Here is a 15,429-nt window from a genome sequence, read left to right on the forward strand (position 1 = left end):
TGACATGCATGGTATACACTCATTTATAATTGGATATTAACCTTAAGGTACAGGATACTCATGCTACAATCTAACACACCCAAGGGAGGTAAGTAACAAAAAATAGCCCAAGGAAGAATGCTTGAATCTCACTTAGAAGGAGAAGTAAAATAGTCATTGGTGGATAGAGGGAGGGAAATGACTGGGAAAGGGGATGGGGAGGGGAATGGTGTGTAGGAAGATCAAGTGTAGGGAGAGTCAGGAGAGTGAAGAGAAATTGGTCTGGGGGAGGAGGTTCTAGGATGTGTCAGAGACCTGGAGTTGGGGACGTTTCAGGCAGTCTGTGAAGGTGACTGTAGCTGAGACTCCTAACAGTCGGGGATACTGAGCCTGAAGTAGCTACCTCCTGTGTCATACAGGATTCCAAGTAGAGGGATAAGGACACCAATTTACCTACATAACCTTCCACAGATCCCCTTTTGTGATATCTTGCAAATCTTAAAACCTTACTAAGCCTGGCAACCAAGGGAATCATTTTCTGACCTCCATAACTCTGAGCAGATGTTCCTGAGATCAGCTGAAGCTTGCCATCAGAGGGACAGGCACTTGCCCAAAGGACAGTCCTTGGACCAATTGTGCAATTAGTGTAAATGTTCATCAAAACATTTCAGAACAGCTTGGGAAACTCAGAGAGAATGTGCCAGGGTGAAGCCTCATTTATGTCCAGTGCTATAGCAGGTACTCTCAGCTACCCCCACACCTGGGGCACCTGCTGGCTCTGAGCTGTATGCTCTAAAGTTCTGATGCACCTGCATTTAACCCAAGTAAGCTCTTATATGTCTAGCCACAAGTGTGGCAAGCACCAGCACTGGGTTAGAACTGAGGTTTTGGTTTCCCAATAGATATGCAGTGCTTTCTGATAGCATGAACATGCATAAGCTAACCCAGGAAAGACTGTTTTTAAGGCCTGACTAGAAGATAGAGAAAGAGGAAGTTTCCACTCTTCTTGACAGCTAGTTCCTCCCCTGACCCAACCCAACTCAGTAGCTAAAATTTTAATCACATTTTCTCCTTTAGATTAAACTTGATGCACCCCATATAAATATACGACGACACTTTAAAACTGACTGTACCATGGATAAATAATGATATTGTGGACTGACTGCAAGGCAGACTCTAAGGGGAATAATGTGGTTTACTGCATGTACCCAGGAAGTGGGTTGTTTTTAAAGTCTCTGCTCACCCTTTGCCCCCGCCTTTTTTTTTCTTAAGTACTGAAATTAAACAGCAACTAGCACAGGCCTCCCTTTAGGACACGTGACCTTACTCCTTTCCGTTTTGTTGAAAGAGTCGCTAAAAGGAGTTGATGGCAGTTTTACTAGCAAGTCACCATGGAGGAAAGGTATGTAACCTTATCTTTGTACTGTGTGTTAACTACTTGAAAGTATTGCTGGTATGAATGTATAATCATTTCTACAGAATGCACTGCTCTTACCTGTGAGCCAAACATCAGCTTGTTTCCTTCAGTGAAGAAAAGTGTGTTTTTTTTATAACTGTAACTGACAAATTCATAGTTCCTTTATGGAAACATTATGCTAGCATCTTTACGATTTTAGACTTACATGTTAAAGGCTAAGTATAGAAAAGTTTTCATGAGGTCAAGGATCTCATCTTCCACCTGTGCCCAGCAGGGCCCTCCACTCTTATATATTCAGCTAAGGCCCTGGATCCCTCCATAAGTGCTCCCAGGCTGGTGGTTTAGACCCTGGGAGCTGTGGTTGGTTGGTATTGTTGCTCTCCTCATGGGGCCACAAATCCTTTCAGCTCCTTCAGTCTCAGGGGGTGGGAGTTTTGAGGGTGGGGAGGTGGGAGTGGGGGGGTAGATAGAGGTTACATCCACAAAGAAGAAGGAGGAGGTGTGAGGGGATTGGGGGTTCCTGGGTGGGTGGGGGATGGGGTAAGGGGACAACATATGAAATGTAAATAAAACATCCAATAAAAAAAAAAAAAAAAAAAGAAAAGTTTTAGATTGAAAGTCCTTTTAAAAGTAACTGTTAGTAAAATACATGAGACCATGCACCCTTAACTGATAGCTACTTTAAAACTCGCATTATCTACAATTCAGATAACGAGAGAAAAGGGGCAATATAAATAACAATAGGAAAGGGATTCTTAAATTTTGGTGTGAAAAATAATCATTTTTGGGCATTATGTAAAAAGCTATAAGAAGGCTCTCAAACATAGCCTGGCAAAATAGCCACTAAGGAGCAAGAAAGTTTTATCACCTAAAAAGATAAGTTCCGTCACAACTGAGTATTTCCCCTAACATTTATGTGTTGAGTTGGATAACATCAGGCCAATTTTCTAATTCATAAATAGACACTTATGTTGAAAACAAAAGTTTCACCTGATTTCACTGGAGGCTGTTTCTGGGAAGAGGCCTCACTTGATGGCATCCTTTTGTCGTTTAAGGTAACTGTATTTTGAAGTATTTTGAAATAATAAGTCTTTGAAATGAAAAGTATTTGCTCATTGGAAACCAGCAAGAGCTTTTCTTAGCTACTGACATTGTGGCAATGTCTCTGTACGTTCTAATGTGGGTACAGATATCATCGACATGTTGCTAATCTGAGACAAATACCTAAACAAATCTAACTGGAGAGTTTTGAAAAAATAATAAAAGTATAGATATGATCCCCTTGTCCCTAATATTATTTTATCGTGCTGGTGGATAAGGAAGTGATACCCCACAATGCACATATAGGGGGTTATTAAAAATGGTTACCTTCTTGATAAATGGCAACAATCTTTTTTCTTTTATTGTGCTCTACTGAAAAACACTTATAATTTTTTTTGACATGGTCAGTTTTAAAGGAAATTACTCAGCAGGCTGACACACTCATGTCACAATGCATTTTAAGCTCTCTTCAATTGTCCACACCGAAGCTAGCTACTTGTTGACTGTTAAAATGATTACAGAAAAATAAAGATTAGAGATGTGGTATCCAATACTTTTTATTGTTAGCATGTCAGAAGATCTTGGTAATATATATTTGCTTTGATATTCTGATTAGAATTTCAATTTGTTGTATTTCCTCTCCATGGAAAGCAGTATTTAAATCTGTCTTCAATATTGCGCTGCTAAGACTTCACATCCTGAGCTGTATTCTTCAGATAATTTTTGTTGATACATTATTGCTGAATTCATTGTGTTATGAAAAGAACAGCACATGAATAGAGGTGATAGAAACCACACAGTAGCAAAAAGTGAATGTTCAGGCAAACATCTGAAGTAAGAAAAAGACTATTAAGGTTTAAAATATTGAATATAATTGAAAACCAAATTATTTGTAATAAGTGTTTTTGCAGATACTGTTAATATCAGATGTTGAAATGAAATGAAGGACAAATTCAGACAGTTTGAGAGGGATGTAGACAAAGCAGCAAGTGAAGATACACAAACTGATGACTTCAGATCTGTTTTTCAAAACAATGATGCATAGATTCTGGACTGTTTGGACCAAATCTTAAGGGACTTGATTACAAATGAGTAATTCCAGATCATTCTGTCTGTGTATACGTTGAATAGCTAGGTAAGCTTTAGTGAAATGAAACAAGACAGAGAATTTTATTTTTAAACTCACTGCAGAGCAAAGCTGGTAAAGAACACCATGCTTATTATTTGGGGTCAGTCAGATTCAGAAAGAAAAAAGTTTTTCCTGTGTATCCTCCCTTTGCTAATTCTAGTCCTTCTGTCATTGTGTGTTCCATACAGTGTCTCATCTAGAATCCCAGAGTTTACTTATCCCATGATACAGAACATAGGGACTCTAAGGCAAGCATCCTTGTCCTTTAAAGAAAGGATACATAGTTTTGATGTCCTTGCCAGGCCTTCTCTGCCAAGCATAGCTCTAATATGATCTCCCAGATAACAGGCTCCAAATGACCATTTTAATGTTGATAACTTCTAGTCTTGTTTTTTAAAAAAATGGCATGTGATAACCAGTTGGAAATAGTCCAGGACAGAGTGTCTTGCTACCCCTAGTCCAACCTATGATATTTAAAGACAGAATTTCTGAAAGTGTCTAACAAGGATCTCTCTCAGAGATATACTCATCTCTATAAACGGTTCCTGCACAAGGAATACTTTACACAGCTAATGAAAATCGTCTGCAATATAGCTTCAGAAAATGTTGGTGTTTTCATACACAACATGCTTGGCATGATGTAGGTGTAGGTTTTTGTGAGTGAACGAGTGTGATGTATGTGTACATGCAAGTGTACTTGTGAAGGTGCACATACGTGTATGTGTCTGCCTGCTCACTCATGTTTGTGTTTGTGTATAGGCCAGAAGTCACATGTCCTCCTTAATTCTTCTCAGTCACACGACTCCGTGACCGTGAAGCTCACCTACTAAGCTATACTGGATGTCTAGAGAACTCCAGACATCCTCCCATCTCTGCCTTCCAGTACTTAGATTACAAACCCAGGACACAGTTTCTGAGTTTTTATGTGGAAGCTGGAGATCTAAATCCTGATCTTCATGCTTGGGTAGTAAGGACTTTACCTACCAAACCATTTGCCCTGATTAAAGATGTGTTTTGTTTTGTTATTTTAAGTTTTTAAGGCTCTGAAATGAACTGTTTGGATATCAAAATTTTATATTCTGAAATACATATTATATGACAAAAGTAGGAAATGAATTTATAATTTTTATGAATCTTACCTGATAGCAGACACAATTCTTTTTGTTGCTGATGATGCGAAGCTAGCCCATGTATCGTGAGAGTGCTTGACTCGCAACAGTTCCAGAGAACACAAGGTCAGGAATAGCAGGATCCAGGATCTCCCCTGCAACTCTCAGGATTAGGTCTTCATACCTTCTATAAATAGTCTGCAGAAATTATCATTGACTCAACAGCAGAGCTTCAGGCTATTGTTTTATCCTTTCTGCAAACTTGATGGCAAAAGAATACTTTCCCATCGCTACAGTTAAACCTAAAGTTTGTATATGACTTCATTCACTAGTATCAGATACAAGAGCCCTGGAATTTAAACTCAGGTCCTATCTCACCCAATGAGTCTACACCTGTAGCACATGGTCTTCCTCAGACAGAAATATTCTGCTGAATTAGGAAATGAAGCACTTTCCCAGAAGGGTTATTATGCTTCTCAAAAACCACAGGATATCATTTCAGCATCACAAATGGTTGCATTTGAAAGTATTGCTCCCAACTTCTCCAAAGGTATACTTAGACAGAAATACATTAAAGAAAGGTCTGAGTAAAATAAGAGCTTGCAGGAAACTGAATTGAAAATATTTTCAACAGCCATTTATGCAAACACACTTTGAACATTGTGAGGTTTATTATAATCTAGAACAAAAGCTATCATATTTTGAAAGATTTATTTGCTTCTATTTTACGTGTATAAGAGTTTTGCCTGTGTGTATGTCTGCACATCATGTGACAGCCATGATGCAGAGGACAAAAACGGGTGCCAGATCCCCGGAAACTGGAGTTACAGACAGTTGTGAATCCTAGGAACAGAACCCCAGTCCTCTGCAAGAAAAGCCAGTGCTCAAAAAGTTTTCTTATTACAATGCAAATTAAGCATATTAGTTACTACAAAACGGTACAGAGCATGTTCAATCTGGACTCATAAACCCATTCAAAACTTTGCTGCTATTGCTGTTTGCCAGGCCACAAACTAGAAAGAATTCGTGACAAGTATTTACTAGTATTTACACCATCTGACTTTTCCTGTCAGATAATTCAGGGAAATTGTGAGGGAGGTTTATGGTGGGTTTCTAAAGAGAAGGAAATGGATGTATCATACTTTGCAAACACAGACAAGGGCAGACAATCTCAAAGCAGGAATGAAGGGTCCAGGGCTGCTGAAAAGTGATGTAATGCAAGTGGAGGGCAGAGGGATGGCTGGACCATCAGGAAATGCACCTGGCATCCACCTGCTAAGCACAGCAACTCAGAGATGACAGCAGCTGTGAGTGGCAGTGTCCCTGCTGAAGACTCCACTGTGGCAGATAGTGGGTTTCCTTGTGCGAGCATTAGTCTGCTTCTTCAATTTTTCTCGCTGTTGAGTGCTGTACTCCTTGGAATTTGCAGACAGGCTGAACTTAATGACAACTTAGGACATTCGTCATGTCCTTGTAACTTTTGTGTTCCTATCCACACTTCATGAGACCAACAGGAGAAGCTGCAGAGAGAATGCCTCTGGCTGCCTCAGCTTCTGCAGTCAGAGGGGGACCTCAGCAGACAGACTGCATGCTCCTGCTTCTCAGATTTCATAAACTAACAAAATTGTATCTTGATCTAGTTTTGTGTGCTATCTCTGCTATTATGATTGAAGTTGTGTTTGTTTTTAAAAAATCATATCTGTTTTCACTGTAAAGGAGGGAGTTTGTTCTGGACTGCATAATTAAAACAAACAAGCAAACAAATAAATGAACAACTAGTGACACTCCAGCCTGGGCATGAGATCTTGAAGAAAGTAAGAAACCAAACCAAGGATAGCATAGCATCCAACAAATTTTTCTAAAGACTATTGAGGGGGAGATTGCACTGTGAATGCTCAAAGGAAGGAGAGAAAGAATGCAAATAAAACAATACATCCAGAAACCCAACAGGTCTCAAAGGAGCCAGAGACAGATGGGTGTAATCACTAGCTCAAGTAGATAAATAACCTTAAACAGAAGGAAGCAGGCTTTAATGAGTTTGAATGTAGATGAATTGGCTATAGATAAGATGAAATGAGGAGAGGAAGTTGAGGGAATTCATGCTTCCTAGTTTCTGTCTTCCCTGAAACAGTTGGAAGCTCATCTGATGACAGTGAGTACTTCCAGGTGCCAAAAACCAGATGGAACATTTTATTTAAAAACGGCCCTGGTCGATAACACAATACAATTGTAGGTTTTATTTTTAAAAAGTAAAAGATTCTTAGATATAGTTTTACAACATAGGCAAGGCAGGCCTCAAAGTTTTTGTGTAGCCTTTGCCAGACTCCCTTATGTAGGCCAGGTTGGCCTCTAACTTATGCCAGTCATCTTACCTCACCCTCATGTGTTCTGGGAACACATCCATGAACCACCATCCTCAGTGGCCTTATCCCTACTGCTATGATGAGATACTCTGAGGAAAGTAACTTAGAGGGAAAAGGTTTATTTCAGCTCAGGACTCAATGTTATAGACCATCATTGTAGAGGAAGTCACAATGCCAGGAGCTTGAGACAGCAACTAACTCTGTGTCCACGGCAAAGAATCAGAGAGCAAATGAATGAATGTGTGCTTTCTAGTACTGAACACATTTGCCATCTCCTATAGCCCAGTATCTTCTGCCCAAGTAATGTTCCCCCAACAATTAAGATGGGTCTTCCCATATCAGGTTGAATATACTCAAGATAACCCCACATAGACATTCCCAGAAACCCATCCCCAAGGAGATTCTCTATTTTGTCAAGGCTAGTTATCTCATTCAGATCAAATTGTATATTATTTAGTAGATTTTTTTCTATTAAAATCTATAATTAACTTCAGCTTCAAAATTATATCCTGTAAAGTGGTGAGCATTATTGGTGTAACAAATATTAGATACGTGTTCCAGGCAATGGAAATTTTAAACAGTGAAGAGACATACAAACGTAAGACTATGAACATAAATTTATGTGTATAAACCTAATTTCTCATGAGCATTAAAACACTACAGATAGACCCCCAAAGCTCTTCACTTGAACATATAGTGGTCGCTGTACTTCCATTTTATCTAGTTTCTGAGCTGCACATACTGCACACATTGTACATACTGCACATACTGTAACACTGCACACAGTGCATACACTGAGCACACTGTACACACTATACACACTGCACATACTGCAATACTGAACACACTACACACACTACACACAGTATAATATTGCATATGCTGCACATACTGCAAGTGCCCTGCATATTGCACATGCCACACATGCTGCACACACTGCCCGCACTGCACACACTGCAATACTGCCCACACTACACACACTGCACACACTGCACACACTGCACACACTGTCCACACTGCCCACACTGCACACACTGAACACTACTGCACACACTTCACACACTTCACACACTGCACATGCTGAACATACTGCACTTGCTGTGCACACTGCTCATACTATACACACTGCATACTCCGTACACACTGCACGTACTGCCCACACTGCAATGCTGCACTCGCTGCACACACTGCACACACTGAACACACTGCACATACCGCATACTGTGCATATTGATGTTTCAGATCCCTCCTGTCCTGTAACCTCTCTTTTGGTTTCACAGGGTGTCCTGATCTGTTTTCCTTCTGACTAATTTGGGTGAATGATCATTCTTAGTATCTTTTATGGACTTTACTCCACCATTTCGTTCTGTAAACACTGAAATCTAGTCTTGGGATGTACACTTAGTTTTGTCATAGATATTTCTTTCTAGGTAATCTTTAGTTCTGTGACTTTAAATCCTATCTATATACTAATTAGGTCTTCAGACAAAACCTTTGTTCATAGCACTAAAACTGTAAATGCAATTGATTAGCAATCATCTCTCCATGAGTGTCCGCAGCGAGTCAAAATAACTATACCAAAAGAGTCTTTTGACCTAGCTATAAGAGAGCGGTTGTTCAAAAGCTTGCTAAAGAAGTCGGCACATTTAAATTCCAATCCCCAGAACCCATGTCAGAAACACATGGGTCTGTAATCTTAGTGAGAGTGAAACAGGAGAGTCACCCAGAAGCCCATGGATCAGCTAGCCTGAAGAACACAGTGAAGCAGAGACAAAGAGAAACTCTATCTTAAGAAAACAAAGTGGAAAATTAGACCCAACATCAGAAAGTTGTCTACTGAACTCTTGAACTCTATACCTATACACTCCTGCTGGGAAGAACATCTCTCTCTCTCTCTCTCTCTCTCTCTCTCTCTCTCTCTCTCTCTCTCTCTCTCACACACACACACACACACACACACACAGGATCTTGCAAAAACAAACCAAAGTAGTTACTTAAGCACTGCCATTGTCCCTCAACTCACGATACTCTTCTTCCATCGTACATAATTATTGCACCATCTCTCTGTCTACCTGGAGCAACCTCGAATTTTCCTCACTTCCCCTCCTTCTTCCTTCTTTTTCCTCTAAACCCATTCTACTCCCTGAGCTGTAAGGAAATTCTGGGGACTACAGACAGAGCTTCCCCCATACTGTTTGTGTTTCACTGATGGCTCTATTGAAATGTCCCTTCTTTCTTAGACTTATTTTTATTACTGTGTTTGTTGGTATAATGGGTTTCCTACCCCAAACTCTGGGAGGTGAGTACACTAAAGTATGTGCGATGCCATGAAGTTTTAGACAAAACCACACCAATCAATTCACTCTTCGTGTTCTGTTCCTGAAGAGGCAGCACGGCAAAAGCAATTTATAAAATAAGGCGTTTAATTGAGAGCTTGCTTCTAGTTTCAGAGAGTGAGTCCATGACCATGATGGCAGAGTACTAAGCAGGCAGGCAGGCATTGTGCTGGGAGAGTAGTTGAGTACCTGAGCATTTGCTTGTTGAGATGATAGCCACAGGGCAGAGATAGAAGGACAAAGAACAAGAGTGACAGTCAGAGACAGAGAAAGAATTAACTGGGAATGGGAAGAGCTTTTAAAACCTCAAAATTGACCCCTAGAGACATACCTCCTCCTACCAGACAGCACCTCTTAGTTCCCCCCACACACTTCTATAAACAGGGGTGAGGGTGGTGGGAGGAGTCTGGGAGCCTATGGAGGCCATTCACATACTCTCTGGTCAAATGTTGCACGGGGCAAGGCTTATTTGTGTATGTTTTCCTCAACTCACAGAGTTGAGTTTGAGAAATTCTACAAACTTTCAGGTTGCATTTTTGAACTAAAAATGAATTTTTTTTTTGCTGTAGTGTATTATTAGCTACATTTTGAGGGAGCCATATCTTACTAACCTTAATGATATTGCTGAAGAACAAATACATAGAAAAACTAATATGTAATAAAATATAAAATTATTATGTTTTAAAACACACTGCCTTACTAATCGTTGCTATTGTTTAAATGGATCTATTTTAACTGTATCTGAGTACTTAGGTGTATAAAACATTGATTTGTTACTTAGATTTTGACTGATAGATCTACACTTGGTAGGAGGGAATTAGAGCAAAGCAGAGGACAACCTGATGTATGTTTCGTCTTCAACTCCACACTTTCGCCATTTCTATTACCGTCACTGCAGCAGGCCTATGCTCTCCTCCCTGGCTTTCCCAAGGAGTAGCTGAAGTGACATTTTGAAGACATAGACAATGCAGTTCTCGTCTAAGTATTACTACTATGCCTCAAACTACATTCAGTCCCCTCTCATAGTTTGCAACACAAAATCTCATAGTGGACCTCATTACTCTGCTTTCATTTGCCTTTACAGGCTGATGCCTATTATTTTTCATCTATTCAGTGTCTATTTTCAATACACCTCGCGTTTCTTTTTATTGCCAACTACTTAAAACCTACAAGGATATCTGCTTATAATAAGCATTGAACACTCTTCTCCTAGTGAAAGAATGAATGCTGGAGAAGATGACCATGAGCCATAAAAGTAGAAAAAGTTTTCTGAAGACTTGTGACATTTTCTGGTTCCAAAAATTAGAAAAATATAGAAAAGAACTTACGAATATATTTACAATAAATATCACTGACCAACTCTATGATTATTGCTACCTGATCCGCTGTGTCAAGCTTCAGGTTATGAATTGTATTTGACAGTACTTTTGAGAATCAGAACATAAGACTCCTTGAAAACATTTATGAAGGAGAAAATACTCCAAACTTTTGCCCAATAAATTCTAAGCATTTTTACAAAAGGGATTATTAATGGAATATTTTATATTTACTATAGATTAATCTCCTAAAAGCTTGTATGAGCTTTATGTTTTCAATGTTGTTAGCTAATTATTGCTTTAGAGACAACAAACAAGGCCTTGTCTGTGAAGCCCCGTAAAAGGGAGAACGGCAGGTTATGTGTGCTCAGTTCAGGGAAACCTCCGTATCTGCTCCTTTATCTTACTGCTTTACCTTCATGTTCATATTAGAAGAGCCAACAATGAAGCAGCACAGCCAACATTCATCTTTCTACTTGGTACACTGCAGAACCAAGCAACTTACCTCTAAAGTACACCACCTTGATGATCTTCCTACAGGAAGCAGATGCAAACAAGAAATACTGTATAGAGTATTATGGTGCTCTCAGAATTACACAGTAGCCCTTGATTATCAAGAAACTAGACATTACCCCAAGATAAAGTTGTGATTGTTCTTAATGATCACCATCACAGCTATGGGTTTTCAAGGTGTTTTTTTTCTTTTTTTTTTAAATAGACCTAAATAATATGTGGCATCTACCAAAATTATGTAAACATGTTGCTAGTTCCATTTTAAAGATACAATATCAAAGGTTGAACAGTTAAGTATTCCAAAATACAGAGCTACTTGGTAATTGGATCATAGTGTGTGGCTAGTTTTGGGTAATGTGAAACTCATGGCCTGTACATTATGTGATGTGCTGGTTCCCAACTCAATTCACTGACACAATTTCAATTAAGCAATTCTGACTTTTCTTTCTTTTCTGTTTATTTTGTTAGTAGATTCTTGTTTTAGATGGTATAGCCTGAGTTAGGCTAGCCTGGTACTAGTCATCCACAGTCCTCTCTCCTAAGTGCTGGGGTTACAAACTGTGCCATGATACCACTCCATAGGGTCTAGAAGCCTCCAAAAGAATCCTGCTTGGTTAATGCTGTGTCTCAATCTTTGCAAACCAGCTGATTGCTCTCTGCATGTGCTGCATTGCTTAGTGGAGCTTTAAAAATGGAAGGTTCCGTTACATTGGTGTCTCTTTCTATTGATTTTCTTCTGATCCTCTGGTCTCTGTGCCTAGTCTCAGACCTTCAATCCTAAGGCCACATGTGATAGCAACCAGCCACAACTACCTGAAGAATTATTAAAATACGGCTGGCATGTATCTCAAAGATTTAGCATGAACAATGACAAAATAGCAATCTACTAACATTTTTTTTATTTATTATATGTTTATATTATTCAACTTTGAAATAGAGGACTGAATAAAACTCATAAGACTCCTCCAAATGGACTACAAGAAATTTATAAACTACAACTGTGATTTGCTGGTACAGTTTAGATCTTGAATGTTCCCCCAAAATCATCTGTTAGAATCTTTGTCCTCAGCTAATGACACTGTTGGGATGTGGTAGAATCCTCATCAGTCTGGCCTGCTTCAAGGAAGCATACCATTGTAAACATGCCTGGAAGGCCTCATTTGCCCCTGGCTCAGCCCCTTGTTATATATGTCTTTTTGCTTCCTGGTTTCCACAAGGATTAGATCACATCTGTGGTGCTAGCTTCAGGACATTTGCTCCCTCAACTTTTACCATGGGATATTTTCCTTCTAAAATGAAATGGCAATGTTTTAAGAAACATCTTAGCAAAATATGGAAACACATATTCTTCTATATACACATATAGACCCATACACATATGTGCATATGCACATGTGTATAAGACACTCCCACATGTACACATACAAGCACATGTACACACACACACACACACACATACACACACACACATTTTAAACCTGCATTACAAAAGTATAATTTTTGAGTTACTTAATCATTCTAAGCCTGTGTTTCCTCTTCTGTAAGATAGAAAACTTGCTCAAAAGAACAGAAACATAAGGAAAACAATGTCTATTTAAAACATATCTAGTTGTTATATAATAAAAATCTAAAGGTTGGATGTATCCGTGACAGCAGCAGCAGTCATTAGATTATTGCTTGAATCTGCGGCTTTCTTTACCTTCTCTTTATTCTTATCTAAAGATGAGAATAGCATACTTTTTGTTCTATTTGAATTCTTATAAGTTTTTGAAACTCATCCTGGGCAATTCCTTGCTATTAGTTTCATTTCCATCACACAGCCATATGTGGGAGGACAGCCTGATTGTACAGGGAAGAGAAAAGATGGGTCAATTCCTCTTTTGTTTCTTTTCTGTTAACAGAGAACTGTTGCTTCAGAAAGCTCAAACAGGCTTTTGCTAGAAATAGAATTTAATTTTAAAGGACTCTCTATTTTTCAAAAAAGTAGTAGCCAGTCACTGATCCTTGGAACTGAATTTAAAGTGAGCATAGAAAAGTTAAGACATGGGAGATAGAAAAGTATAGAATTCTCTTTACTAACTTTTAGCTTACACAACTTTTAGTTTTGTCCAAGTTTTAAAATGCACTACCTGAGGCAGGTATGATGAGACCATAGAGATGTGTCTGAAAAAAAAACAAAAACAATTGAGGAAAGAAATTGTGAGCTACAATATATCAATTGTTGACAAGTTTGTTTTGTCTTGTTTCAGTTCTACCCTGAGTAAACCACCTCAGTGTTCTATTATCGAGGTTAGGTGAATATACCAATCTTATTGTGAAATGGCATATACCAATATGGGACACTGATGAGAGCCCTATGTTAATTAGGGAACCCAAGAGCTGAGGTAACACTGTCAGCAGCTGGGTTTCTGTCCATGGAAAGCCGGAAGTTCCTTGGATGCTTGGCAGTAGATTCTAGATCAGTCATCTGGCTTCAAGAAATGGGATTAGAAATCGGGTGGGTACATACTAGTGGGGCACAAGAAACCTGGATACAAGTCTGTGTGGCAGATATGCAAAAGAGTACAAATAATGGCATAGATGTGGAGAGACTAAGATGAAGTAATTGTTCTGGCTTCCTTTCACTCTGTTACACAATCTTGGGTGCATTTGGCTCTTGTAAGTGGGAAGCAGAGATGAAACACAGTAATGCAATGATACTTTGCACCAATCAGGAATCATAACCATTTAAAACATAACAGCAAACTTGAACATACACATAGTGCTGGTGGAATTGGTGACATGGAATTGGAGACCAGCACCAATCATCTGCAAAGCAACCCTATACATAGCAACTTTGGCCACACTGTCTGCCTTTAAGAAGCCCACAGTTAACTGGACTCACCTTGAATGAAGAACAAACAAACAAAAAAGTCAAGATACAAGTATCTGTCCAAATATAATAGGAACAGCAAAAGATTTCAGAGCAAGAGAAGAGAGAAAGTGGGAAATCACTTTGTAATATCAAAGAGCACAACATACTCTTACTGTATGACAGGAATCACACTGAGAAGACTGTAAGAAATGATGTTTGACAAAACTCATTCAGGGTTCGTCCTGAAAACACCATACCCCATGTCTAACTTACCTGTTTGAATTTACAGAGTAGAATATAAAAACATATGGAGACGTAATGTGCAGCTGGAACTCTGCTCACTGCACAGCAGAAGAGGAATGTTTCTTTGTACACTGATGTCAGGTATCTTGAGCAAAAACACACCCACACCAGATAGCTCATACAAGCAAGTGTTGCTCAGAGAGAAAACTGGGGGCCACAGGGAATGTATCCTCTCTAAAGGGTATAAAAGGAGCCCTCATCAGCTGACTGCTGTCAGACAATCTGGATCACTTTGTCAATGCTAATGATTTTTTCAAGTGAGGATATGTAAGGGTTTTTTTTTTCCTGTCTATTTTTTTAATTACCACTTTAAAAAAAATAAACATCAGCTCTCATTTTCAATTGGAAATTGATTCCAAACATTTTAAAACATTGTTCAGGCCCAACACCATATGTCTGTGGGCTGAATCTGGTTGGCTGACTGACTGCCTTTTCCACCTCTTGTTAATTTATAGCTGTTCTTATGGAAGCAGGAGCAGGTGTCACAGAAGGAACAAGAGTCACTAACTAACTTTCATACACTTAAGACATCTTAAGAATCCTTAGGGATTGGTTAAAACATTGAATTATCTTTTGAGAAACCATTCGTTTATATATAGCTTTTCATTTAAGTTTGTTTTGTCTGTCTAGATTTTATGACTGGGTTCATTTTCTTAACTAGAAAGAATAAATTTTCTTCTGCTGCCAACTCTCTCCAAAACATTTTAAAATCATTAAAATATGACTTCAAAAGTTTAACTTAACTGAGTAATAGAGAATATATTTTTTCAACTGACATTTTAAATCATACAATATCGAATCTATATTATAGAGTGTCACCTGATATCTACATGTGTGTAGATGTACTGTTCTAGGGTATACAAAAGGCTTTCATGACTCATGTAGTAGTTATAGTAGCAATATCTAAACACTGACACAATCTGTGTGTTCAAACTAGTATACACACACGCGCACACGTGCACATACACACACACACACACACACACAGAGGGGGGAGGAAGGGAGGCAAAGAGATAGAGGGAGAGAGAGAGAGAGAGAGAGAGAGAGAGAGAGAGAGAGAGAGAGAGAG

General features: G+C 38.9%; 1 protein-coding gene across 3 annotated transcripts in view; it reads left to right on the plus strand.

Moving 5' to 3' along the window:
• The first annotated feature begins 1,276 nt into the window (after positions 1-1,276).
• The window catches only part of Arhgap15 (Rho GTPase activating protein 15), a 603,756-nt gene continuing 589,603 nt past the window's right edge, over positions 1,277-15,429 (plus strand). For all 3 annotated transcript variants that reach the window (XM_028752207.1, XM_028752209.1, XM_028752208.1), the window contains exon 1: positions 1,277-1,381. In XM_028752207.1, the coding sequence (XP_028608040.1) occupies positions 1,371-1,381 (11 nt within the window). In that variant the 5' untranslated portion in view covers positions 1,277-1,370. The remainder of the gene's footprint in view (positions 1,382-15,429) is intronic.

The sequence above is a fragment of the Grammomys surdaster genome, unplaced genomic scaffold (genome assembly GCF_004785775.1).
Source record: "Grammomys surdaster isolate TR1022 unplaced genomic scaffold, NIH_TR_1.0 125888, whole genome shotgun sequence".
NCBI lineage: Eukaryota > Metazoa > Chordata > Mammalia > Rodentia > Muridae > Grammomys > Grammomys surdaster.